At 41.2% G+C, this 25,470-nt stretch overlaps 1 protein-coding gene across 1 annotated transcript in view; it reads left to right on the forward strand.

Annotated features, from left to right (window-relative positions):
* Positions 1–25,470, forward strand: part of SRP68 (signal recognition particle 68) — a gene marked incomplete in the record, with an annotated part of 1,223,106 nt that overhangs the window by 306,979 nt on the left and 890,657 nt on the right. The window contains 1 exon segment of the mRNA XM_044090499.1: positions 16,492–16,574. Within this exon segment, the coding sequence (XP_043946434.1) occupies positions 16,492–16,574 (83 nt within the window).

A 25,470-nucleotide genomic window follows, 5' to 3' on the forward strand; every position in this document is an offset into this window, starting at 1 on the left:
GAGGCCCGGGGAGAAAAGTTCCAAAAAAAACCCCAAATGTACATAATTAAGAGATTATTTAGAGAGTTAACAGCATTTAACAATATACAAGAGTAATAACCGCATTTAACAGTCTACAATAGAATAATATTGAGAAGTAGAACATAAAATTGATAAGGCAGAAGATTTGCCTTCAGAATCAGAGAGGTGATAAATAACCTGACAGGCCTGAGCAGTCGAGGCCAGAGCATATCTGGTCATGTGGGTCTGGTAATTAATAGCCTTAAAGGCCAGGATAGAAGCTGTGTGAACCTTCTTGGCAATCCTCTCATTGTCCTATATCCTTATCAGAATAAAAGTTTGGAAGAGGGCAAAGCTTGGAAAGTTTGTAAGAAGAGACTGACACCACAGCAGGATCAACATAAAGACATAAAAATTGACAGTCCTCTGGGACCTTCTAGAACCTGTCAGGTTTCTTAGGAGCAGGAAGCTGAGAATTAGGGAACTTGAAAGCAGCAATGAAAATGTCTAACAGGGCAGCCAACATAGGAGGAACTGCCAAGGGTTTAGGAGTATCTACCTAAAGCAACTCTATCTCCTCTGAATGTAAGACATTTGAGAAGAATCCCACTTAAAGTTATTCCATCATCCTAGCAATTGTGTCCCTAAAGGACAACTGCTCAAAAGGAGACTCAAGGCTAATAGACTTCTGATCAGAACCATAAGCCAAAGGCGAAGACATCTGTAAAGAATAGGGCAATGACCCCTCCTCATACTCTGAATCCTCATCCAAGGAATCTGGTTCACTAAGCTGTTTAGGAGGGGTAAAGGTCCAGTGAGCACTAGGCACCGAATCTCCTTGAGAGGCTTCAGGGCATAAAGGCAGAAAACAAACTCTGAGTAAACTCTGTCCATTCCCTTTGAGGATCTTTCGGACAGACCAAATCGTGTTTTCTTTTGTCTTTTCTTAGATGGGACATCAGCCTACTGAAGGTTCTAACGGTTGGTGAAGTTCAGTGAGAGTATGCAGAACCTCCTCCCTGACCAGTATCTGTGTAATCTCTCTAGGACCCTATGAGGTAATCAATTGTAGTTCCCCCTCGATGTCCAATGCAGACATCTGCAAAGCCTCAGAGGAAGTGTGAAAAGCGGATCCATGCCGGCATCCGACGAGGTCGCAGCAGAAGAATCCTATGTAGGCAGTGGCTGAATTACACAGCTATCACTCACGTTTAGAGGGACATCTGGTGGAGGCTGAACAGCTAAAGAATCCATACGAGTCTTCTTGGCCGCTTTCTTAACTAGCAGGAGTATTTCGGGGTTAATGGATTCCGCCATGTTACACTAGGCTGTTTAAGCTGTTGTTTTTCAAGATAAATGGCCAATGAAGACAATCTGCTTCTGAGTGGCTTAGGCACAAACACCTTACAGATGCTACAATTGGTATGGTCGTGTGAAGCATATAAACGAGAGAGAAACTCTCTCTGACAATTCTTCTGAGGACTTTGCCACCCAGACTGACATTTTCCGTTCTTGGATGACACGAACTCAGGGTAAGCAAAATAAAATACAAGACCAAATTGAAGGAAAAAACTTATCTCAATGGGGCAGTTTTAACTGCTAGGTATTCAGCACAGCAACAAAGCTTTCGGACTGACTAGCAGTAATGGCATTTGAATTTGTGGCAAAGAAGTTCTGGGCAACTGCATCTGTATGTCACTTATATGGTCTACATCCTATGTAGGGAGCATACATTTGACATATGGTGCATACAGAATCATAAGGCTTTGGTATCGTGGCCAAACTTTGGTTTATCCTAGGCAGGAGATCCCTATAGTAAAGAAGTCTGGAACAGTGGTATAGAAGGACATGGTAACAGTTCCAGCTAAAAATCTTTACAAGATGCTGGATTAAAAAATGAAGTGGTTCTGGTAAATAGACATCTGGTAGACATGAAAAGTGACAAACCAGAAATATGAAAACATTGCCCAACTTGAATTAAGAATTGTAGGGCAAATCAAACTTTTAAAGTGACAGTAAGGTCTTTTCAGTGTATCAGGCACAGAACAAATACTGTAATGCTGAAACTTCATAGACAGTTTAAGCGTGCTTCTGCTGACCCACAAAAGTTATCAGTCAGGCAGTGCAGAGGCTTGAACATCTAGTTTTTTTTTTGTTTTTTATAGAAGAGTGTGAACACTTTGAAACATTCATAAAGAGCAGTAAGCCTAAACTTAGGTCATCTGTGGAACTTTTAATTGATTGGAAGGTAAAATTAAGTTCTTTGGTTTAAGTGGGCTAAAGCAAATTTGTGATACTTTCACATAATTGTTTAACTTGTTTCAGTGAAAGAAGCACTGTAAGCACACAGACATTTTCTAAATTTATTAAAAAAAGATTCAGTTGTGAATAATTGTTCATGGGTCAGTGTTGTATAATGACAGTGGAAGAGAATCCATAAGTTAAAGGATGAAGAATATGATAGATGATTTTAGCATTGAAGCTTAAACAAAAAAAAAAACTGCCTGTAGAGTAGTAGAGTCTTGCACAAGTAAAAATTTGGTGTTTTAAGTAGATTTTGTCAAAGGTGAATCAAGACTATGCATTTCATTAGAAACCCCCTAAACTGGGCTGTTTCGACAAAGAACTGTATGTGTAATGTATGTGCTGCAGCACATATGAGTTAGTGTGCGAGAAAAATCCAAAGCTTCTGTTAAATACTTTACTTGAAGGCATTGCAGTGACTGCTTGGGTAGAACAGCATATTTAGGCATGCAGAGCATTTACAGAAGCAAAATGCTTGGGAGTTGCAGTTTTACTTGAGTGCATGCAGACTACTGATGAAAAATAGAAGACTGGGGAGGAAGGGATACTGTAAATGAGGAGACTGCAGAGTATAGAGGAGTTCTTGAATACAAAAGATTGGTATCTGTGGGGCATAGAGGTGTTGTGCATGCATTTACACCATTCAGTACTTGGAGAAGTGAGTGCACAGGCCAGTAAGTGGTGATTTGTTTGGAGGGTAGTGTTTGATGGACACTCCCACAGACTGTAGCCAAAGGATATGTAGCAGACACTGAGTTTGAAGTAGAGCCCGAGTCAGCCTGAACATCTTCATTTGAAGTCAGACGGTCATATCTGTGAACAAGAATAATGGCATCTTACACAAAGAAGGAAATCAGTGGATAGGCAGGAAAGGCAGGCATGAAACTGGTATGCTTCAAATTGCTGGGACTGCAGGATTGGCTAATTTGTCAAAAGGTAAAAGCTCTGTAATTAGGCAGTGAGTGCTGTGATAACCTAGATCCAGATGGATGTTCTTGAACCGGAAGGTTGTGAAACTAAACAAAAGTAACAAATCAACTGGAAATTAACGGAATGTTTGAGTAAGTTTAAAGATTTGGAATAAGAGTATGTTTTCCACAAGGTTCATATGCAGCACAAAAGTCTCCTGAAGACATTTTGTTTAAATATGGTGTAGTAGATGGAGGGTGTGAGGAATGTGATGTTTTGGAATTTTCTGGACACTCCTCTGCATTCTCTAATGACTCATTAAAACTGTTTCTGAATATCATTTGGCAGAAACAGTGGAAATTGCTCTCCATTAATACTATGCTAAGTCTTTTGATGAGACAGAACATGAGGGACACAGTATAAACTAAAAAAACTGATCTTTGGATTGGCAGATGCTTGACTTTGTAGGGTAAGGTCAAAGACATCACACTTTAGTACATGTAGACCCTTCTATCTTTTTCTGTTGTAATAAAGATGGCAAGGTGAGTGGGTTGCTTTCCTCCTATGTTTCATGTTAAATGTGACCCTGCCTAAAATATTTTTCAGATTGCACAAGATGAGCACTGCATTTTTTTCTCTTTGACATGGAGATTCCATATATAAGCAAAAGGAAAGCTGTATTCAAAACTTTCATCTTGTCCTTGTAGTTCCTTTAAGGACCATCCATTGTCTAGCCTTCCTCACTAACATTGGTGGCTGTACTCTGGGCGATGGTTCTCATCTGCCAGACAAAGCAAACCTGATTGTTTGATGCTTGCTGGTTGGCATCTAGCTTAAGTTATAATGCTGTATGAATATTATTTATGTATATCTGCATTGTTTTATTCACATTTTGTTGTCCTTGGTAGAGCTGCGATCAAGACAAGACCAAGTACAGGCTTAGCCCATGTTACATAACAAAGCAGTGTAAAAAGTGAGATTAGAACAAATGACTGAACTGTTACTTCCCATGGTAAAGATGCCTTTGTAAAACTAGTTGGTGATGCATAATTTGGAAATCATCTTGATGGTGTAACTCAAGGTGATAAAATTAGGACATTTTTGATAAAAAAAATTCGAAGTTTGTACTTGGTAAAGACGGTCAGGAGTAGTCTATTTGTTAATCAGAGGCATTGACTTAAAGAAACTTCATGGGAATGAGTTGGAATAATGGTTAAGATTTTAACCTCACGGATAGAAGATACAGAGTTTGATTTTGATGTTTCGTTATGGATCAGGCTTGTAATAGTGTGCAGACTAATAGCTTAGTATTTGCCAATTTACCTATGAATCTAGGCCTCCTTTATTAAAAGGCATGGAAACCAGTAATCCACAAGGTATATATTCCCACAATGGATGTTCTTTCTGCAGATACATTAGTAACGGTCGTAATGTATATTTACTTCATTTGGGCAAGTCATTCTGACCACATGTACATTTTTATAGTTGGGGGACTAACAGAAAGCTTTCTGCAAGAATATACGAGTGCAGATATGCAGTAAAAATTAAAAATAAAAATAATTCTTATCCAAACACAGCAGAATGCATCAGCATTTTTTAAAAACATATTTGACATCTTGAATCAAGTTGTGTTGTACATCAGAGGAAATAGTTTTTAATAGTCACCTGAAAAAGGAGTTCTAGTGGCAACTTGACATGCTAGCTGACAGAAGTCCTGTTCTGAGTAAACATTTACGTCTTGGCAGTTTGTTAAATTAAAAAATCCTTGAAATATTTTAAATCTGAAATGCATCTTCCTTTTGTTCATTTGGTTTCCTGGATTTTTATGACTTTTCATTAAATGCTGTTGTAGAAGCCACTAGGTGGCAGCAAAGGTTAAGAAATGTTACATAACTGTGCTATTTTAATTTAGTTTTTTTTTAAATTGGAGAAAAACTGTCCCATAACTAAGTTGCTTAAACAATTTAAGTACTAAATTTCTTTCTCCTGAATTTTATCTGAATAAGTTTGTATTGCTGTGGATGAAAGCAATTATTAAACTTCTGTTTGCTCCTAGTGCAGTGGTTTTATTTTTCACTATCTTCCAACTTTTTACCATTTCCTTTTGGTGGATTACTATTAAGAATTATAGAAATATGTAAATTTGTATACGATATAAATATAAGTAGATGTAAATTATGATCAGAAAAAGGGTAGAGAACGTAAACAAATACAAATTATTTGGATACTGATTTTTCAAATGATCAGCAGTGGACTAGGCATATTCAGTACTTAAAGATATAAAGAGAGAAGTCATTCTGTTTAATATTGTTTTGATCAAATCCATGGGGAATTGAAGAAAATTGTTATTAACATCAGTAAATTGAAACAGTCTGCTCTCATATGGAGCAAAAAAGGTAGATATTTGTAGACCACTATGGAAAATACTGAAGCTCCCTAAATAATTTCTTGCTCTGTATGGTAAGTTTAGGAGAGGAGACTAGCATTGATATAGCTAAAATATGTAACTGATTAAATTGCCAGGAGATAATCTGTTTGAAAAAGGTACAGAAAAGAGTGATGAAATTACTAGGAGATGATCTGTTTGAAAAGGGTATTAGAAAAAAGTCAAAATCAACATGGCCTACTGTTAGCAACCCAGAATGTTTAGCAATATAGTTATTAGATTTGGATTAAAATACCTTGAGTATTTAAAGAACAAACAGTTGGACAAAAAGAAATAGTCATTGTGATGAAGAATAGTTTTAGAAGAAAATTGAAAAAGAAAATACTCAACGTTGTGAAAACAGGAATTATGCACTTGTGTTTAATGTGCATTAAATGAACTAAAGGAATGTACACCAGAATGTAAGTGGATCTGAGTGAGACTGGAGGAGCTTGGGAAATTAGAAGCTATTTTAATAACGTAGAAGTTAAATGACATAATGCCGTACCATCTGATAGTGTTAATGAATTTAGGAAACATTTTTTGACTGTAGGTTGTAATGTTATTTGTGATATTTATGAGGTTGTTATTGATATAACATTAATGAGCCCAAGATTTACTTGCGACATTGTTGTAAGTAAGCAGATCTAAACATTTTTAGATGAATTTAATGGTAAAACATTATATAAGGTTGATGTAACTGAGTGTTAACAGCCTAAGGCTGAAACATTGCTATAACATTATCTAGTTATTAATGTAGACTAGTTATTATAGTAGACCTGCCTTAATTCTGTGCTCATATCCATAGATGAAATCTCCATTGCAATTATCTTTTGCTTATCTAGTAAGCAGCAGTACATATTCAAGGATATGCTTTAAATTTTCCAGCTCAGTAGCCTGAGTCTGGGTCATAATCTCATTTGTACAGCTTTTATAGGGTTTAGTTTCACCAGCACAGATTTCTGTATTTGAAAATGATGATCTGCCATCCAAAAGGTTCAACAAGCAAGCTGAGTGTTCAAGACTCATGGAATTTATTCTTTAGAACACCCAAAAGACAGGTACTATTGCAAAAACAGTCATATAGCAAGTACAGATATGGTGGTAAACGCCTCCCACAAAACAAGTAGTACTATAAAAGACACGCACAAAGGAAATGGCTGCAGTCTTTTAACTTGCAGTATATGTGTTTTGTATATAAAAGAGCATGTGCATGTTTCTGTAGTACACCTTTTGAGTTTGCAACCCTAACATTAACTATTGCATTTATACTTTATTATTTTTAATGCTGCTTTACATTTTTTGACTGGACATGATTTGCAGAGGTTTTTATTTTTTTAATGGTAGTTTTTCCTTTTTTAATTATATGTGAATGTCAGTTTAACAGTAAAGCACAGTGTTGGCTTTATACAGCCAAATCTATGTTCCCGTTTCTGCTCTGAATTTGTTGTATTGGTGTATTCCTTGCAAAGAACCGGCACAGTTCTGCTAACTAGGTGATGTTGTAGGATGTTAACTTTGCTTTATGGTTATCTTTATTTTTCTTCAGTTTCATCATTTGTTTACATTTATCATTTCCTTTCTCTCAGAAGAGAAGTTTTCAACTGTGCTGGCAAAATTCAATAATGAAAGTGCTTGTGGTAAGCAAATATTACCCTAGTACTTCCACAGAGATTTTTTTATGCCTAGGTCTGGACCACAGTATGGAGGAATGTAAACACTGCAGTAAGTTTAAGCAAGAAATTGTGTTCATTTTTTTTTTCTAAAAATTCTCTTTGGCCACTCAGAAAGATAGTAAATTAAGAGCACTTTGCTGAGCAAGCAAAATAGATGAAGCAAAACACTTTTTTTTTTTTTTTGAGTCACCAGCTTTTTCTTCTACAAACTGCAGACCTCATCTGCTGTTAGATTTGAGGAGGCTTAACCACTTTGTTGTCTGCCAAGCACAAGGAAATGCAGTTTATTTCTTTGATGCTGTTGGAGCCTTCACCGGCATTTAGACTAGCAGCCTCAGTGGACTAGACCTTAGTCAAGTAATGGGTTCGGCGTGTCAAAAATTTGGAAAATGCCTAACTTGACTGTGCTGGCGTGTCACCCCCCCCCCCAAAAATAAACAAAAATAAATAAATAAAAAATAAAATAAATAAATAAAACAGCATGGCTCTCAATACAGCAGGGATAAATCTCAACAGAATCAGTGACAAATCTAGAAATGAGAGACATGGACAGTTTTTTAAATTACTAATACTATTAATTTGAGACAATGACAGAAAAAAAAATAAATGTGATTTAGTATACATTTTCTGAAGCAGAATAAGTCTATAAATCTAATTATCGTCATTATTAAATGTAAAAAGGTGCCAGTTTTAGGAGGGATTAAGAGGGCCAGTTGAGTGGAATGTAAAACAGCACATTTGTAGAAATGCAGACTGCCTGCCCTTTGCAGAAGTGTAACCACGAAGAGAAAACAGTGTCAGCACTGCCCTTTGCAGACTCTTATCGAGACAGTATACCAAAACAATCTAAGGTTAATAGCTTCCTTACCTCTGTAGAGTGTTGAACTGGCTCCTGGCACAAAATAATTCAATGCACTTCACACAAGCAATGAATGCAAAAGCAGTGTCTTTGGTAACTTGGGTGTTGGTGAATGCTGGTGTCACTCAAAATGTCATGGAGTGTCACCTTTGACACGCGTGTCATACATTTGCCATCACTGCCTTAGTCTATTATAGACTCACAGCATCAGCCTCGAGCTTTGCCACTGTTTTTATTACATTATATGCAAGTTCAGTCAGATTCCTCACCAATGTGTCCCCACAATCTAAAGTTCTTAACAGTAAGAATCTTCTTCTTCTTTCGGCTTTTTCCCGGTTAGGGGTCGCCACAGCGGATCACCTTGTCCGCACATTAATTGGCAGAGGAGTTTTACGGTGTTGAGTTGCCAGCCCGGCGCCCAACCTTCCACAGAAGGCACACTCATATGCACACCTAGGGCCAATTTAGAGTATCCAATCCACCTGCAGCATGTCTTTGAGATGTGGGAGGAAACCGGAGCACCCGGAGGAAACCCACGCGACCACAGGGAGGACATGCAGACTCCGCACAGAAGGCACCCCAGCCGAGGATCGAACTGGAGAACCTCTTGCTGTGAGGCGGCAATGCTAACCACTGCACCACCGTGGCCGCCCTAAAGTTCTTAACAGTAAGAATATCCTGCAGATAAGCTGAATCACAGAGTCAGAATTAAATCCCCTGTAATGTGTGTGAGCCTTCTTTTTATAATGAGAATAAATGTCTTGCAGAGCTAATATGATACTAGTTTTGGGCACTATTAATAGAACAGAAGATACAGTACAATTAGTAAACCAGAATAGCACCTTTGAACAAATTTAAATTTGCTGGTAACACTAACTGTCTTGTGCACACTATGCAATTGGAAGAGCCAATAGAAAACATTTGGAGCAGGTGGAGCATTTGTTTGTTTGTTTGTAATTTAACTGGGTTTGTTCTTCTAGGTAGAGTCCATTGTGACACTCTGGGAATAAAATTATTTGCAAGTAATTAATGAAAAGATAAAAACAAGGAAATAGGCTCCAAAGGTTATAGCACCCATGCTGTGAATGATGGCTTGTATCCAGTGAGCATGTGAGCACTTGACTGAATCCTGAATTTGGATATTAATACTTCCAACACACTTAGGAAATGTAACCAGTCCTGAGTGTAGCGTGATGTTGATCCACAAGGTGGCATGCCCCAGTGTAAAGTAGGTGAACAGGTTATACTCTTACTGAACATTGTGCCTCCCATTTGCCCTGTTGATTTATCATTATAAAGACAGAATCATCAGTTCCGAACAGAGTCTGTATAGACATGTAAAGAAAAACACTCATTAAATTAGTTCTGGTCTCTGCATATGCATGTAGCACTGTGCTTCATTTCTGATATCACTTGACCTAGTAAAATGTTCTCTCTCAACCAGTCCTAGGTGTACCCGTATACTACTGCTGTATCTGTGGTGATATCCATTTCACTGAACTGCATTTTTGTTTTTTGTTTTTTTTGTACTTCCTGTATAGGTGCAGCAGTTAGCATTGTTGCCTCACAGCAAGAGGTTCTCCGGTTCAATTCTTGGCTGGGGTGCCTTCTGTGCAGAGTCTGCATGTTCTCCCTGTGTTTGCTTGGGTTTCCTCCAGGTGCTCCAGTATCCTCCCACATTCCAAAGACATGCATCTGGAGAGTTTCTCCCTGGGCCTCCGCTGAAAATGGGCTGTGTACCAGTCGGACTTTCCCGGTAAACAAATGTTAAATATTGTTTTCCGTAGTTTACAGCAAGCCATTTGCTTATGCTGCTTTCCTTCTGAGGAAGGGCCTGTCTTTAGAGTAAGTGTGCAACCTTTACTTTAGACGCATGCTTACAGTCTTGCATTCAGCTTTTATATTTTCTTCATGTTGTCCAGATATTCCTGGATGTTAACAGAAGTCACCCTTAGAGCCTCAAATATGGCAGAAATTTTTATCACCTGGTGCTTCAGAGCTAAATTATTCTCAGAAAAATAGTGCTAACAGTTGCTGTAAGAGTGGAACATGGTCAGATGTAGTAGTCAGTAGTTGCATTCTTTTACCCAGCTCTTCCTTCATAGGTATGTGTAAACGTAAACCTTTGCAACACATGGGCAAACAGCTTAAAGTCCAAGACATTTTTGACTCTTGCTTTTTACCACAGCACTGCTAGATTGCTAACCAATACTGACACAAAGCATTTGTAGTGCAGCAGACTTGAAAGGCTTTTGCATGATTCCCCTGTGGAGAAAAGGAGGATATATAGGAACTTTAATCAGCCTTATTGTTTTCTGTTAAAAGTGATAGATGTCCTGACTGAGATCTCTGTTGTAGTAGTCCAAACAAATAGGTTGTCACCCCTGACATCAGGCTGGAGTACCACAGCTTAACCTTCCCTGGGTCGTATGTGTGACCTCATCCTGTAAGCATAGAAATATATAGGTGGACCTATGAGTGTAGATCCTCACTGTCTCGATGCCGGCCTGAACGCATGCCACATAAATGTTGGGCTGATCACCTTTTAGTTGTTGGTACAATAGCTTCTTAAAAAAATGGTGAGTGCCCCATTGGGAAACCTTCCTTTACTTGCCTTAATTGTTTTGCTATATATGTCTTTGATGTCGGCTAGGAAGGGTAAGTGTGCTAAGCAAATCCAGTACTAAAATCTTCATACCCAGTGACTCTTTTGCCTGGGTACTGAACAGTGCTACAAGGCTTATTCCCATTTCTCAATCATTTGTGCCAAAGACCTTGCAATCCAGTCTGTCTTCGCTCAACTCTTTCTTGGAGACCCAGGATTTAAATCGTTTGGCCCACTCCATGATGGTGGATCGTGCTTCCTCAGACCTATTTCCTTTCCCCAAGAAAAAGATCAAAAGGCCGTGGTCAGATACTCTGTCTACCCACTCTGATTCCATTGCATCCACTGAGATTCCAGAAACTGTGGTACTTCCAAGTCCATCTCTGACCTCTTCTACAATTTTGCCAGAGGCCAATATAAAATCAGAGGGCCTTGCGACTGAGAAATTACTACTGTGGGAAAGGGGAAGCATGGATCATCATTTCAGAGGGTCTGGACGGCATCCCAAAGATTCCATTCAGGGAAGAGATCCCCAGGAAGTAAACTGAGGTAGTCAGGCATATGAACCAGCCTGCTTGATTCAGGTGGATGTTGCACCAAAAAGAAATGACAAAAAAAAAACATGTCTCTCCTCTCTCTTCTAGGAAGAAAAAATGAATGGATTTAAGTATCCTGTGGCTGACCTTTCTGCAGTTACTCTCTTTAACCTTCGAAATTTCTTCCCAACTCCAGTGCCTTCTCTTCAAAAAAGACAGTAGGACCATGGATATGTGGGTAAAAAAGTTTATACTTCTGCTTTGGCATTCGGGGTATTAATTACCAGACCCAGAAGACCAGAGGAATTGCCCAGCCAATCCAACTGTTTTTGTTAAAAGGGACTCCAGACCTATTCCAAAGCATAAGAAGCCACCCAGAAAGATTTCCAGGGAAACCACTGATTAATCCCACATCTGGGGTGCCTCCCTTCAAGGAAAAATAAGTGTGACTATTTACAAATCTCCATCCCTTCGCCCCCTCAGTCCTGTCCTGCCCCTTTACTAAAGGCTAACACAGTCAATGTATCAACCTGGGAAAGATCACCACAGACCACTGGGTACTTTCTGTCATAAGACAGGGTTATGCCATGTCTTACTGCCTCCACTGAGTAGTATATTACCTCTCCTCCATAACCAACTCCATCTGCTTTCTCCCATACTCCCAAGAATTACAGGCACAAGGCCTAGAAGCCAGTTCCCACAAAATTCCTAGGAAGGTGTGTTTACTCCAGACTCTTCCTAGTTCCAGGAAAAGAGGGGCAGTGGAGATCCAGACTAGATCTTTCTATTAAACATTTTCTTAAAAGTGCCAACCTTCAGAATGCACTCCCTGTACACACTGCTGCCTTTTGTACATCCACAGGCATACCTAGTCACTCTGGTCTAAAAATGCTTATTATATACCCATTTACCCCCTCCTGCAGGAGCTTCTTAGGTTCTATATTGGCTCATCTCACTTTGTTTGCTGCTTTGCCTTTTGGGCTGTCCATAGCCTCAAGAGTTTTCAGAAAGTGTCTAGCACCAATGGTGGCCTTCTGCCAAAGTCGCAATATCCAGATTTTCCCCTTTTTATCATGTCTGCTAATACAGATTCTCCACAGATTTTGCTGCATCTCCAGATGTTCATGTTTCACTGTTGCAGTAGTCACATTTGGGTTATCTGCCTGCAGGTAGCCCTCAGCCGACCTGAATACCCGAGTCTTCGGATTTGTGCATCGGATGCTGTCACTTCTTCCATGACGTCATGTCGTCAGGGGTATACAACATGCAGCCTCTGCTATTGCATCAGTCTTTCTTGCCATGCGGTGCCGGAAGCAAAAGCAGTTCGCAAGTGCCATTCGGCCGACTCCTGAAATTTTCATTTTCGAGTTTCAGACCTGAAGTCTTCAAAAAGATAAGTACCCCATTGGGGATCCTTTTTTCTTGCTCTAACTGATGTCAGAAAAAAATAACAGTTGTCTTGCCTGTGGAAAGCAAATACCTCATAGAGATTTTCATTCTTACTGTGTCACCTGTTTAGGCCCTGACCACAACATCCTTCGCTGTCGGTTTTGTGCCTTGTTCAATGTCCGAACTATTCATCCTCTGGCTATTTTTGTAGCTAAATACTTTTGTTCTCGATCTCCGTACTCCAAAATGGCTTCGTTAAGTCCTCCGACTACCAATTTCCCAAAAAAATGTAAGGATAAGGACAGAGACAGACCGCATAGGTCCAAAACTGCCGATGACGCTCCTGATAAGCTAGTCGCCAGTTCGCTGGTACTCAGAGGCACTTTTGCAGCCCCTGATACCCGCTGCTACACATTTGCAGGCCTCTACTGAGACCCATTTGGAGTCTGGTATGCCACGAGATGCTTCTTCGACTATGTAACCTGCGGATGTCTCTACCTTGGATGGGTCCAGAGCCGTTGTGCAGGCACCGGCTTCTGAGAGTGTATTCATGCCTATCGCTTTTCATATCAAACCGACGACTTTGTTTCAAGCTAAAAATACTGAATTACTCAGGCCTAAAGCTGACACTAAGCCTAGAAAACTGACGACCAAAGTGCATTCTCAGGCCCATATGCCTCAAAAACAAATGATTAGAATGGCTGAAGAACTTATTACCTTAATTAGGGAAAGCTAACCTTCCCTCTCTGAGAGACCTAGAACTGATTTTCTTTCTGATTCTTCTGATCAGGAATCTGATATCTGTTCCTTCTGACTACCAGGATTTACCCTTATCTACTTATGAGGATTCTGATGCAGAAGATTCCATTCCCTCTGCTTTCCCTCCAGAAGATTTTTCTTTTGTTGAAACCTTGTAAACCCTTAGTGAGCATTTCCGCTGGGAAAGCCAGGGCTATTCTTAATCCAAAAAGAGACTTAGGGAATTTTTAAACCTTCCTCAACACAGGCCTCTAGCTATCCCTCCTGTTCTGGAGATTGTAGGTGATGTTTTCCTGGAATCCAGCCTTACCCCAGACACTTTGCCTCCAGCTCCCTGGAAACCTGACCTGTACTACAGAGTACCTGACTCTCATAAATTCATTTTCAATAATCATACTGCAGATCCAGGGACCATTTCCTAAGGACCAAAAGGCATTAAGGCTACTACTGCCAAAAAACCTACCCCTTCTGATAGGGATTCTAGAGCTTTAGACAGATGGGGTAAGAAGGTATGTACTTCTGCCACTTTGGCCATTAGGGCTTTAAATTGCCAGTTTCATTTGTTAAAGTATCAGCAGCATATTATGGGCTTAATTAAACAGAAAATGATGTTGATGCCTGACTGTGCTGAGCACAAAGATTTACAAGAGTTAATGCATTCTGCTGACCAAGTAGGTAAACATACTTTGCAATGTGGTTTTGATGCTTTAGAAGCATCTTGCAGAGCTGCTGTCACTGGGTCTATACTTAGAAGACATGCTTGGCTTAAGGAACAAAACTTGCCAGATCATGTTAAAGTTAAATTACTGGATGCACCCTTACACCAAGAGCGCCTTTTTGGCAACAAAGCAGAAGAAGTCCTCAAAAGGATGGAGGAAAAAGCTAAAGCTATGCAAACTGTTAAAGATTTCTTACAAGTACAGCCGCCTAGATTCAGTAGGCATTGGCCTTCAAAGAACTGGTCCTTTCCAGTCCCTTCCAGGCCTTCTCAGTCCAAACCCAGGAGCAGCAGACAACCAAGATTTCAGTCTCAGGCTATGTACAAATTTAAGCAGTGTGGGACCCCCACTTCCAAAGCAGGAAGTACTAAGCCTCCCCCTTATGGAAAAATGGCACAATGACTTATTCTTACCCCTACAAACCTTGCTCAACTACTTGCTCCCTTAGGAGGAAAGCTTGCCCTGCATGCAAAAAACTGGGAACTCATTATCAAAGGCAAATGGGTTTTAAACGTAGTTTCCCTAGGGTACAGATTCCACTCACTCCCAACCCCAAGTGGATGGCCAGACCTTCCCCCAAACCAGTGGGTGGAGGCCCCAAAACAAGTGCTCTCTCTCCTCAGTATCAGGGCTATTCAACCTGTTCCAGCAGAACAAAGGGGACAAGGTTTTTATTCACAACTGTTCCTGGTTTCCTGAAAAGAAAACTCCTGGCATCCTATCCTGGACCTTTCTATCCTTTCTATTCTCAACACCTTTCTGGTGGTTCCAAAATTCAAAATGGTAACTCTTCAGCAGCTTCTTCCTCTGCTAGCTAAGGATGCCTGGCTGGCAACTGTAGACTTAAAAGAAGCTTACCTGCACGTCCCAATAAGGGAATCCTGCAGAAAATTTCTACGTTTCAGTGCAGGCTCCATGCACCATCAGTTCTCTGCTTTGCCCTTTGGCTTGTCTACTGCACCAAGGGTATTTACAAAGTGCCTAGCTCCTGCCATTGCATTTTGCAGGCAGAGAAATATTCAGATTTACCCATATTTGGACAATTGCCTGATTCAGGCAGAGAGTCCGGACTTGCTATTACAGCACCTGGCATTTGTAAAGAGACTTCTAATTTCACTGGGGTGCACCATCAACGAGAAGAAATCACACCTATTACCCTGCCAACAGATTATATTCCTGGGAGCAAGCTTGAACACAACTTTCCAGATGGCATTCCTCACTTCAGAGAAACAAGTTCATCAGCTCCGAAAATCCCCCATTTGTTTGGAATACTGCAACAGTGATCTCATTCAGGACATAATGCAGTTGTGTTGCAACTTGCCATAAGAGTAGATTTCCTACTGATCACTGTTGCAGCATTCCTTCCCACTCAATTTAGTTAATGCGCATGTCTCTCTCCCATCTTCCTGCTGTGTAGGTGGAACACCAGGACCAAGGGGGCTTCTTACCACTTCCTGCTTGACTGTTCACTCTCTCTCTGGGGTATTCAGGCCACTGGCTTGGAGGTTAGTCTGAGAATTTATGCTCGTACTTCCTCTTCTATACCCCCTGTGCTTTTAAATTGAGGTCGCACATCAGATGCACAAAGGCTGAGCTTTGATATCCCAGTCAAACATCAGCAGTGATAACCCATTTGTTTTGAATTCTGAAATAGTGATCAGTAGGACATCTACTGTTAAGATATGTTCTTACACAACTGGTTTTTTTTTTGCACTTTGCGGTGCAGATGTCTCAGAAAAGTAACAAATTTTGAATATAATATAAGTGCCATAAGTATTGATTTTTTTAAACTCTAGCTTTTATAAGTACAAGTATTGTACTAACGTTTGTCTATTGAATTAGAATATTATATTGCACATTTCTCAAGTTGTACATCATCACTGCTTACAATTTTTGTCTTTATTCTAACTAGAATGGTTTAATGTAGAACGTCTGTGTTCTAGCAAAGTCTTAATGGGCAACGGTGAAGTGGATATTGACAGGGCTTAGTTTCTTGAATTAAGATGCTTGTAGCGCTGTATTCAGCAGAACTGCCTACTACAGCAGAGTGCCACAAAGTTATTTTTCTAGCATGTAAGTAGTATGTAGTAAGCACCAGCCTGCTGCATACTTGACTGACTTTCGCCATTTCTGCCTATTTTCCTTTATACATTTTATCACTTGCACTTTAATGCAACTGGAGGTTTTCTGGTGCATAGGTATAGAGTTGCAAGTAGGCAGAAACTATGTTTGATACATGTAACTGTGGAGCTATGCCATCTATGATTTCAGTTGAACAGAAGACTAAAGGGCATTTAATTTCTCTTTCAGGTGATCAATCAGCAATAAATGAACTGATGCTAATGAGGTTGAGATCTGGTGGAACAGGTGGCATGTTGGCTGAAAAACTTGAGGTACATCATTTTGATTTTTAACAGTATGTTTTGCATTTTTATTTATTCAACTTTGTTTTTGTGGTGATGTCTTAAAAAGTGTACATATCTATTTAAAGTAATAAAATTGTCAAAAATAAGGCCTTTTTATGAGTAGCTCAGTTCACATTTCATGAAATAAACATATGAAGTATTATAGTGTGATACTCATTATGGGATATGAAGGTTATGGAGAAGTTAAGTTGGTTGAAAGGGCTAGAGGAAATTTTTTAACCAAACTTCAGCATTTTGGGGATGGTGACTAGTCTTACTTTGAAATGACAATGTTTGTTTTACTGCATGAAGGCAAGGGTCTCAGCAACCATGCTGAAATTGATTTGGTTCCTCTGAACCAGTCATGTATACCTTAGGGAGTACCATGATCCAGAATATGTGGTGGCTCATTGAAAAAAAAAAAAGGAATGCGATTTGAAAGCATGGCCAACATTTCCTAACCAGATGGCAGATGAAGTAATGCTTTTGTTTTTGAGACTTTGACAGAGACAGGAGCACCTGCAGCTTCTGCAGTAGAGATTGCAAAATGAAGGTGTTCAACTGGCAGGCAGTATCTGTGTTTAAATGATAGACAGTAAACTGACAGCTGGTTCCCAGAGTGACACTGGTTTTAAAGGGAGTTGATTGGATGTAGGTATGCTGATGCTGTGCTTATGTCATGGAGCTGTGATATATGTTTAACGACTAGAAGGATGCAGGCAAGCACAGCCCTTTTGCTTTCACATTTTTCTGTTGATCATGCAGTTCAGACATTATTCCAAAAGTATGATATAGGATTTTTTTTTCTAATATGTTGTATTTTTAAGTGAAAATGAGATCATTACAGTGTTATTTAATCACTAAATTAGCAGCAAAGTTCATTATCTGGGAGAGTTGTCTGTTGTGATTTGAGTGTTACAAGTGCCAGCACTTCAGCCCATGTACCCTACTAAGGAGTAAGAAAATGGAGGTTGGCCACTTGACTTCTGGCCAGAATGGGGATCACCAGGAGAATCTCTGTAGTATCGGGAAGGAACCAAAGCAGTGGATAAAGAGATCTGGAAGCCAGTCATTGTCTAAAGCCTTCTCCATTTGGTCTTTCCTTATGGATGCATCTACCTCCTCACGTGTGCTGTGTGCTCTCCTGCTAGTGAGGATTGAGCTTGTGTCTTTCATCTGCCGATGACACTGAGGGGAATCGGAGTTCCTCTCAGGCAGACTGCTTCTAGGTGCAAGTCCCAGGATCCTAGCTGTGACCACACCATACTTTAAGATTTGAAAGCAGCACAGTGATCATCCTTCTTATATGGTACAGTCCCTTGAGTGTCCCAGTGAAAGTTCAGATGACTGATTTGATGTCTTGTCCAGTATGAAACAGGCTCTCCAGCCATAGTCGAGTTGACTGCTGTGCTCACTGGAACCCTGTGCTTCCCTGCCATTTTGGGCATACATGTATTGTTTGTGGTAGGGGATGTTTGTGTTGGTGTTGTGGCCTACCCTTGTGTAATGGCTTACTGCTGGTACCAGTACTCAAGTGTTATACTGCCCAGTGCTGCCAATGAATTGCAGTTCCCCTGTGCTAGGAGTCTTCTTCCAGATGCCCAATGCCCGCTTCTCTCTCTCTCTTTCTCTGTCTGTGCCCCTTTCATCAGAAGAACAAAAGATGTCTCCTTGTGGAGTTTATTGGTAGTAAGGTTTCTTCCTCGCCTTTTGAATCCCTCTGATGAAGGGATTTTGACAGTATATACAATAGTAATAATAATGAAATCTTTTGCCTTATTAGCTCTCTTACAGCAGGAAGCTTCCTTTGGAAATATTCTGTTAAGAGGCCCTCTTTGGAATGGCCAGTAGTTCGACTGCTTTCTTTCTAAAAGATGAGCCAGTATTCGGGGAAGACATGAACAGCCTTTATTCATACTTATAGATTTTTACTAGTAAAAGCAATGCACATTGTGGTATGAATGCATCCAGAATTTAGTTCTCCTGATGCAAAAATCACTTACTTCCTCTACAGAAATCCGGCAGAGAGGAGTAACATATCAACAAAGGTGGGGTGTTGGTCTTGTGTGAGCTTTACATACCGACATGGTTCCCAGAGACCCAAGTACCTTGCCTCCTAGGTTCATAGGTTGGTACTGGGTTCATAGGTTGGTATTAGGCTATCGGCCCTAGGGCCTATACAAGCCTAGCCATAACAATTCCCTGGATATTTCTTCCCACGATATTTACTTCCCTGGACCTCTGTCTAGCAGGGCGATTGACATGATCCCCGGGGTGAATTTCCTATCTCTCATCCAGTCGTCAAGGTTCCATTTGAAGAGGGCTAATGAGGCGCTCTGCTTGACATGTATGGGCAGTCCATTCCAGAGTATGGGGAGTCTGTGGGTCAGGAACCTATCCCTCCAGCATGTTTTGTTCATTGTGATGACAATGTTTAGATCCCTGGAGCGTGTGGCTCTGAGGGATTGGGATTTCTTTAAGTGGAGCATGTCCAACAGCTCAGGATTTAACATGGCCTTGTATGTTAAGCAGAGACGGCCTCTAAGTAGACAATATGCCACAGAGTATAGCTGGAGTTTTTTTTAGATGGTCAGCATAGTGCATCTGCTTTATGCCTGTGATTCTTTTAGTGAGGTATTTCTGCTGTCTTTCCAGCTATTGCAGATGTCTTGAGGGTACATACCAAACTGGGCATTGTACTCTATAATGGGTCTATTGAGGGATGAATACAGTGAGACAATGACCTCCTTTTTTCTGGATGAAAAGCCCTTAGTGATGAGGTGTGCCACATAGAAGGATTTCCTGACTGTTGTGGCGATGTGGTTATCGAAGGTGAGAACACTGTCCACCTGTGTCCCTAAGTCTCTCATCACACTTTCAGTGTTAAGTGTACTGCCACCTGTGTGGTAATTCATGTGTGCATGGTTTTTCCCAAAGGGGATAACTATACATTTCTTGGCATTGTGCTTGAGCCCATGGTTCTGGCACCAAGCATCTGTTTCTGTAAGGCCCTTTTGTAGAATATCCACATCGTTTGGGGATTCAATAATGGCTCCCAGTTTGCCATCACCTGCAAACTTTGTTAGCCAGAGTCCCTTAGTGTTGGCCTGTACTTCAGAGAAGTAGATGCCAAACAAGAGCGGTCCCAGGACTGAACCCTGAGGTACTCCACTTGTCACTCATCTGGAGCTGGATTTGGAGTCTGCTACTTTTACAGTCTAGGTTCGGTCAGTAAGCCAGTTGGCAACCCATCGAGTGACGTAGGGATTTATGCCCAGCTTAGTAAGTTTATCTATGATTCCAGAGTGGTGGATGATGTCGAAGGCCTTGGCGAGGTCCAGATAGGCTGTGTGGATCCCTTTACCCTTGTCCACAGCTCTGGAGACTGATTCAAAGAAATCAGTCAGGTTCAGGAGACAAGATCGGCCCTTCACAAACCCAAACTGGATGGAGTCCAGTGTTTGAAGGTTGCCAATATCTTTGTTTATAAGTTCCATGATAATGCGTTCCATGCCCTTGCAGATCAGGCTCATCAGACCGATTGGGATGGTAGTTCCCGGGACCAAGGTGGATCTCCCCTTGTGGAGTGGGATAACTGTAGCTGTGCACCACTCGGTGGGCATGAAGCCTGAGGTGAGGCTGTGATTAAGCATGACACTTAGGTGAGGTACCAGTTCATGGCCAATAGGTAAAGAAAGCCAATACTATGTACAAGCTAGCCAAGTAGGTATTTTCCTGTCAAAACTGGATATTATAGCCCGTGTTTATCTGTCTGATCTGTCACATTTCCATTTCTCCTTTGTGAACTGGGTTCAAGAGAAGCTGACAGAGCTCCTTGGTTCTGGGCTAAAGAAGCCTCTGTAGAAGACCCTCACAATGATTTCATCAGTGTGCTCCTCTTACTTTTGATTGCATTGGTGCTGTGGTTAGGGCAGCAGCACCTTTGTAACTGTACCACATAAAATGGCTCGGGCTGTCCTCATTTAAGGAAGAGCTGAGATAGTTTATTCCTGACTTTCCCTTTTAGAGAAGTTTAGTCTTTGGGTTGGCTTCTTAGGACATGAGCAAAGCTTGCAACAGTGGAAATTAGTTCTGGAAAGTGCGCTGAGACCAGAGCTGTCTTATTGCGGTCAGAAATAAAAGGCTGTGATGTGGTAGGTAAGCTTGGCAGGCAGCATGCACTCATATCTTGTGCAGGGATGAAGTGAGTTCCCGTCAGCAGCTTCTGTTTCTTCTGTAGAGTTACTGTTTTTCAAGAAGCCTTATCCAAGATTTAGAGATCATGTGGCTTGTCCTTATTGATTTCACATAGTCTTCTAGACAGCAGGCTTTTCAGGGTATGCTACAGCATTCCCAAGATGTTCTTCGTGTTTCACTGTTGCAGTCATTACATTTGGGTAATCTGTGGCAGGTTGCCCTCAGTCGGCCTGATTAACAAAGTCTTGGGTCCTTCGTCGGTTGCTGTCCCTTTTTCCATGACGTCAGGGGTATAAAACATGCAGCCGACGCCATTACATCAGTCTTTCTTGCTGTGCGGTGCCCAAAGCAGAAGCAGTTGGCAAGTGCCTGTCGCCGACTCCCGAAATTTTCATATTTGAGTTTCAGAACCGAAGTCTTCAACTAAAAGCGAAGTACCTCATTGGGGAAACTTTTTCTTGCTCCTTGCCAATGTCAGTAAAAGTTAATAATTGCATTACTTGTGGGAAGCAAATACCTCATAAGGATTTTCATTTGTACTGCATTCCTTGCCTAGGCCCTGACCACAACGTGCCTTAATTTCGGTTTTGTGCTAAATTTAATCAACGCATGATTAAATGTCAGTATATTTTTGCTTCTAAATATTTTGGCTCAAGATTTAATTATCCAGAAATGTCGTTGGTTAGCAATCCGACTACATGAATACCTAAAAAAACGCAAAGAAAAAGACAGAGACAGATTGTCGAGGTCCAAAACCAATGACGACACTTCTCCTAAGCCAGTCACCGGTTCGCCGGAACTCAGTGAGGTGCTTTGGTAGCCCCTGATACCTGCTACTTCTGATTCGCAGGGCTCTACTGAGACCCATTCGGAGTCCAGAATGCCGCGAGATGCTTCAAATTTGGAACCCGCGGATGTCTCTACCTTAGATGGGTCCGGAGCCACTGTGTAGGCACCGGCTTCTGAGGGTGTTTTCAGGCCTACAGATTTGTATATTAGACCAACGCCATCTTCAAAACTAAGGCCAAAATCTAAATCTATGTCTAAAAAACCGACACCTGGGCCACATGTGCAGGCCCCTATGCCTAAAAAACAAATGATCAAAATGGCTGAAGATTTAATTACTCTGATCAGGGGTAGCCAACCCCCCCTTCTAAGAGGCCTAGGCAAGACATTGACTATGAATCTTCTGAACAGGATTTTATTTCTTCTGACTGTTCTAATGAACAGGATTTGTCTATTCCTACTTATGAGGACTCTGATGCAGAAGATCCCATTCCTTTTGCCTCCCCCCCTGAGGATTTTTCTTTTGGGGAAACTTTACATACTTTAAGGGAAAATTTCCACTGGGAAAGTCTGGATTTCTCTGAATCTAAAAAGAGACTTTGGGATTTTCTTCTTCTTCCTCAGCATAGGCCTTTGGCCATACCTCCTGTTTTAGACATGGTTGATGATGTTTTTTCAGAATCTAGTATGACTCTGGATTCTGTGCCTCCAGCTCCTTGTAAGCCAGACAGATACTACAGGGTTCCTGACTCCCACAAATTCCTTTTCAAAAATCCTATTGCTGACCCTGAAACCATTTCTCAGGGTCCCAAGGGCATTAAGGCCTCTACTTCTAAAAATCCTACCCCTTCTGATAGAGATTCCAGGGCGCTGGGTAGATGGGGTAAGAAGGTTTACACGTCTGCAACCGTGGCAATCAGGGCTTTAAACTGTCAATTTCATATGCTTAAATATCAACAGCATATCATGGGACTACTTAAACAGAAAATGATGTTAATTGTTGACTGTGTGGAAAATAAAGATTTGCAGGATTTATTACACTCAGCTGAACAAGTTGGAAAGCCTACTTTGCAATGTGGTTTTGATTCCTTGGAGGCCTCTTGCAGGGCTGCTGTAACTGGATCTGTGCTAAGAAGGCATGCTTGGCTCAAAGAGCAAACTTTGCCTGACCATGTTAAAGCAAAATTGTTGGATGCTCCTTTACAACAGGACCATCTCTTTGGTAATAAGGCTGAAGAAGTGTTAAAAAATATGGAAGATAAAGCTAAATCTATGCAAACTGTGAAAGATTTCTTATAAGTGCAACCTCCCAAGATTTAGTAGGCACTGGCCTACTAAAAGCTGGTCCTTTCCAGTCTCCTCGAGAGCCGCTAAAGTCAAATCAAGACAGTCCAAAGGCACCAGGTTTCAGTCACAAGGGACTTTTAGGACAAAACAATGGGGTGCCTGTACCTCCAAATCTGGATGCAGCAAGGCACTTCCCTATGGTAAACAGTCTCAATGACTTCCCTTTACAATCACCAAGCACTTACCTTTTAGCCACCCCTTTGGGGGGAAAACTGGCACTTCATGCATGAAACTGGCAACTTATTACCCAGGACAAATGGGTTTTAAATATAGTATCCCAGGGATACAGATTTCATTTCTACATGTTGCCAGTCCCAAACGGATGGCCAGATCTGCCCCCAAATCAGTGGGCAGAGGCCCAGAAACAAGTTCTGTCCCTCATGAACATGGGGTCCATTCAGCCAGTACCAGAAGAGGAAAAGGGACAAGGTTTCTAGTCGAGACTTTTCCTGGTACCCAGAAAAGACAAATCATGGTGTCCAATTCTGGATTTATCCACTAAACACATTTCTGGACATTCCAAAATTCAAGATGCTGACTCTTCAACAACTACTACCAATGCTAGGCAAAGATGCCTGGTTGATGACTCTAGACTTAAAAGAGGCTTACCTGCATATCCCAATCAGGGAATCTTGCAGAAGATACCTCCACTTCAAAGCAGGCTACTTGCATTACTAGTTCTCTGCACTGCCCTTTGGCTTATGTACTGCGCCCAGGGTCTTTACAAAGTGCCTGGTACCAGTAATTGCATTTTGCAGGCAAAGAAATATTCAAATATATCCATATCTGGACGATTGTCTTAATTCAGGCAGAAAACAAGGACATTCTTCTAAAGCATCTGGCATTTGCAAAAAGGGTTCTAACTTGTCTAGGGTACACCATAAACGAAAAGAAATCACAACTGGTACTCTCTCAAAAAATTACATTCCTGGGTGCAAACTTGAATACAACTGCCCAGATGACTTACCTTACACCAGAAAAGCAAATTCAATTGGTGACTTACTTCAAACAGGTGGCCACAAAAACCCTGCTATCTGCAAGACAAATTCTGCAAGCCTTGGGGTTCATGGCCTCCTGCATTCTTCTAATTTCATATGCAAGACTGCATATGAGGAAACTTCAGTGGTACTTAAAAAGTTTATGGAGTCAACATTGTCACAGCCTGGAAACAATGATTCCTATTATACCTTGCCTGCAACTTGAGTTCCTATGGTGGGCAGAGGCCTGCCACCAAAACAAGCGACTGCCATTCACTCCACTCCCTGCCGCCCAAACCCTGACTACAGACGCATCAGACTATGCTTGGGGGGGCTCATCTGGCAGGGAAGTGCATTCAGGGCAAATGGAGCCCAAATCAAATGCACTTGTTTATCAATCAGAAAGAGATGCTAGCTGTACAGAATGCACTGACAGCCTTCAAGGACTACCTTCATCCAGGACAACTACTGATAGACAGACAACACCACAGTTATGTGGTACATAAACAAGCAGTGGGGTACACACTCCTACCCCCTTTGCAGACTAGCCATGGCATTATGGAACACGGCCTTGACCTATCAAATACAACTACAAGCTCAGCTCCTGCCAGGAAAACTAAATACTCTGACAGACGAACTAAGCAGAATTCTTATGGACCCACACAAATGGAAACTGGAACCACAAGTTTTCAACATGTTGACACGCAAATTGGGGGAGCATATACATAGTTCTGGGGTGAGCCAAAAAGATCTATCAGTTGGACAAATTCTGCACAAGAGTTCATCACAAAAAAGCTTGGAAAGTGGATGCTGTATCAGTTTATGCTTTTCCTCCTCTGCTCTCCAAAGTTCTACTAAAAGTCAGACTGGACAAACCAAAAATTATTCTGATTGCTCCAGAATGGCCTAGCCAACATTGCTACCCACTCCTGGGCAATGTGTCACACCTTCCTCCGTGGCACCTGCCTCAGACACCTTACCTACTGTCTCAGCAAAACTACCAAAATCTGAAGTAGTTAACTTCACTTGTTCATCAGCTTGTGGGTATCGGATCCGAGCCGGCAGCTTTATTCAGCTAAGATGTGAGTTCCAAGCTCCTCCCCCTACCCATAACCCCTTGCCATCCCTCTCTGTCCTTAGATCTCGTTTGCCGCAGCTTATTCAAGCATCTAGAATGAGTTTCCAAGCGTAGGGTTTCGTGAGTTTTACAAAAAATTACCTTTCTTTAACCTAGTTTTTTAGTTTAATCTATAGACGAGTGAGTGTTGTTTTCCCTTTTCTGGTAAATTGTTAATCTTGTTGGTAAATTTTCTATTTTTTAATTAGTTTAGTCTTTCCCCTCCCCCCGTGTGTGTGAAGGTGTGTGCGGGTTGGGCCTATCTTGTTACTATGTCTGAGGCCCCTAAAGCTTTCTTTTCCGAATGCACCAAGTGTGGCCATAAGCTATCCCCAGCGGATGGCCACACTCTGTGTGTTATCTGCCTTGGGGTTGACCATCTATCCTCGGGCTGCACAATTTGTGCAGCCTTCAACCCCAGAGCTTTGAGGGACAGGAGGTCGAAGTTGATTCTGGTGGG

Source organism: Protopterus annectens, chromosome 12.part0 (genome assembly GCF_019279795.1).
Source record: "Protopterus annectens isolate FY-2018-M chromosome 12.part0, PAN1.0, whole genome shotgun sequence".
Classification (NCBI taxonomy): domain Eukaryota; kingdom Metazoa; phylum Chordata; order Ceratodontiformes; family Protopteridae; genus Protopterus; species Protopterus annectens.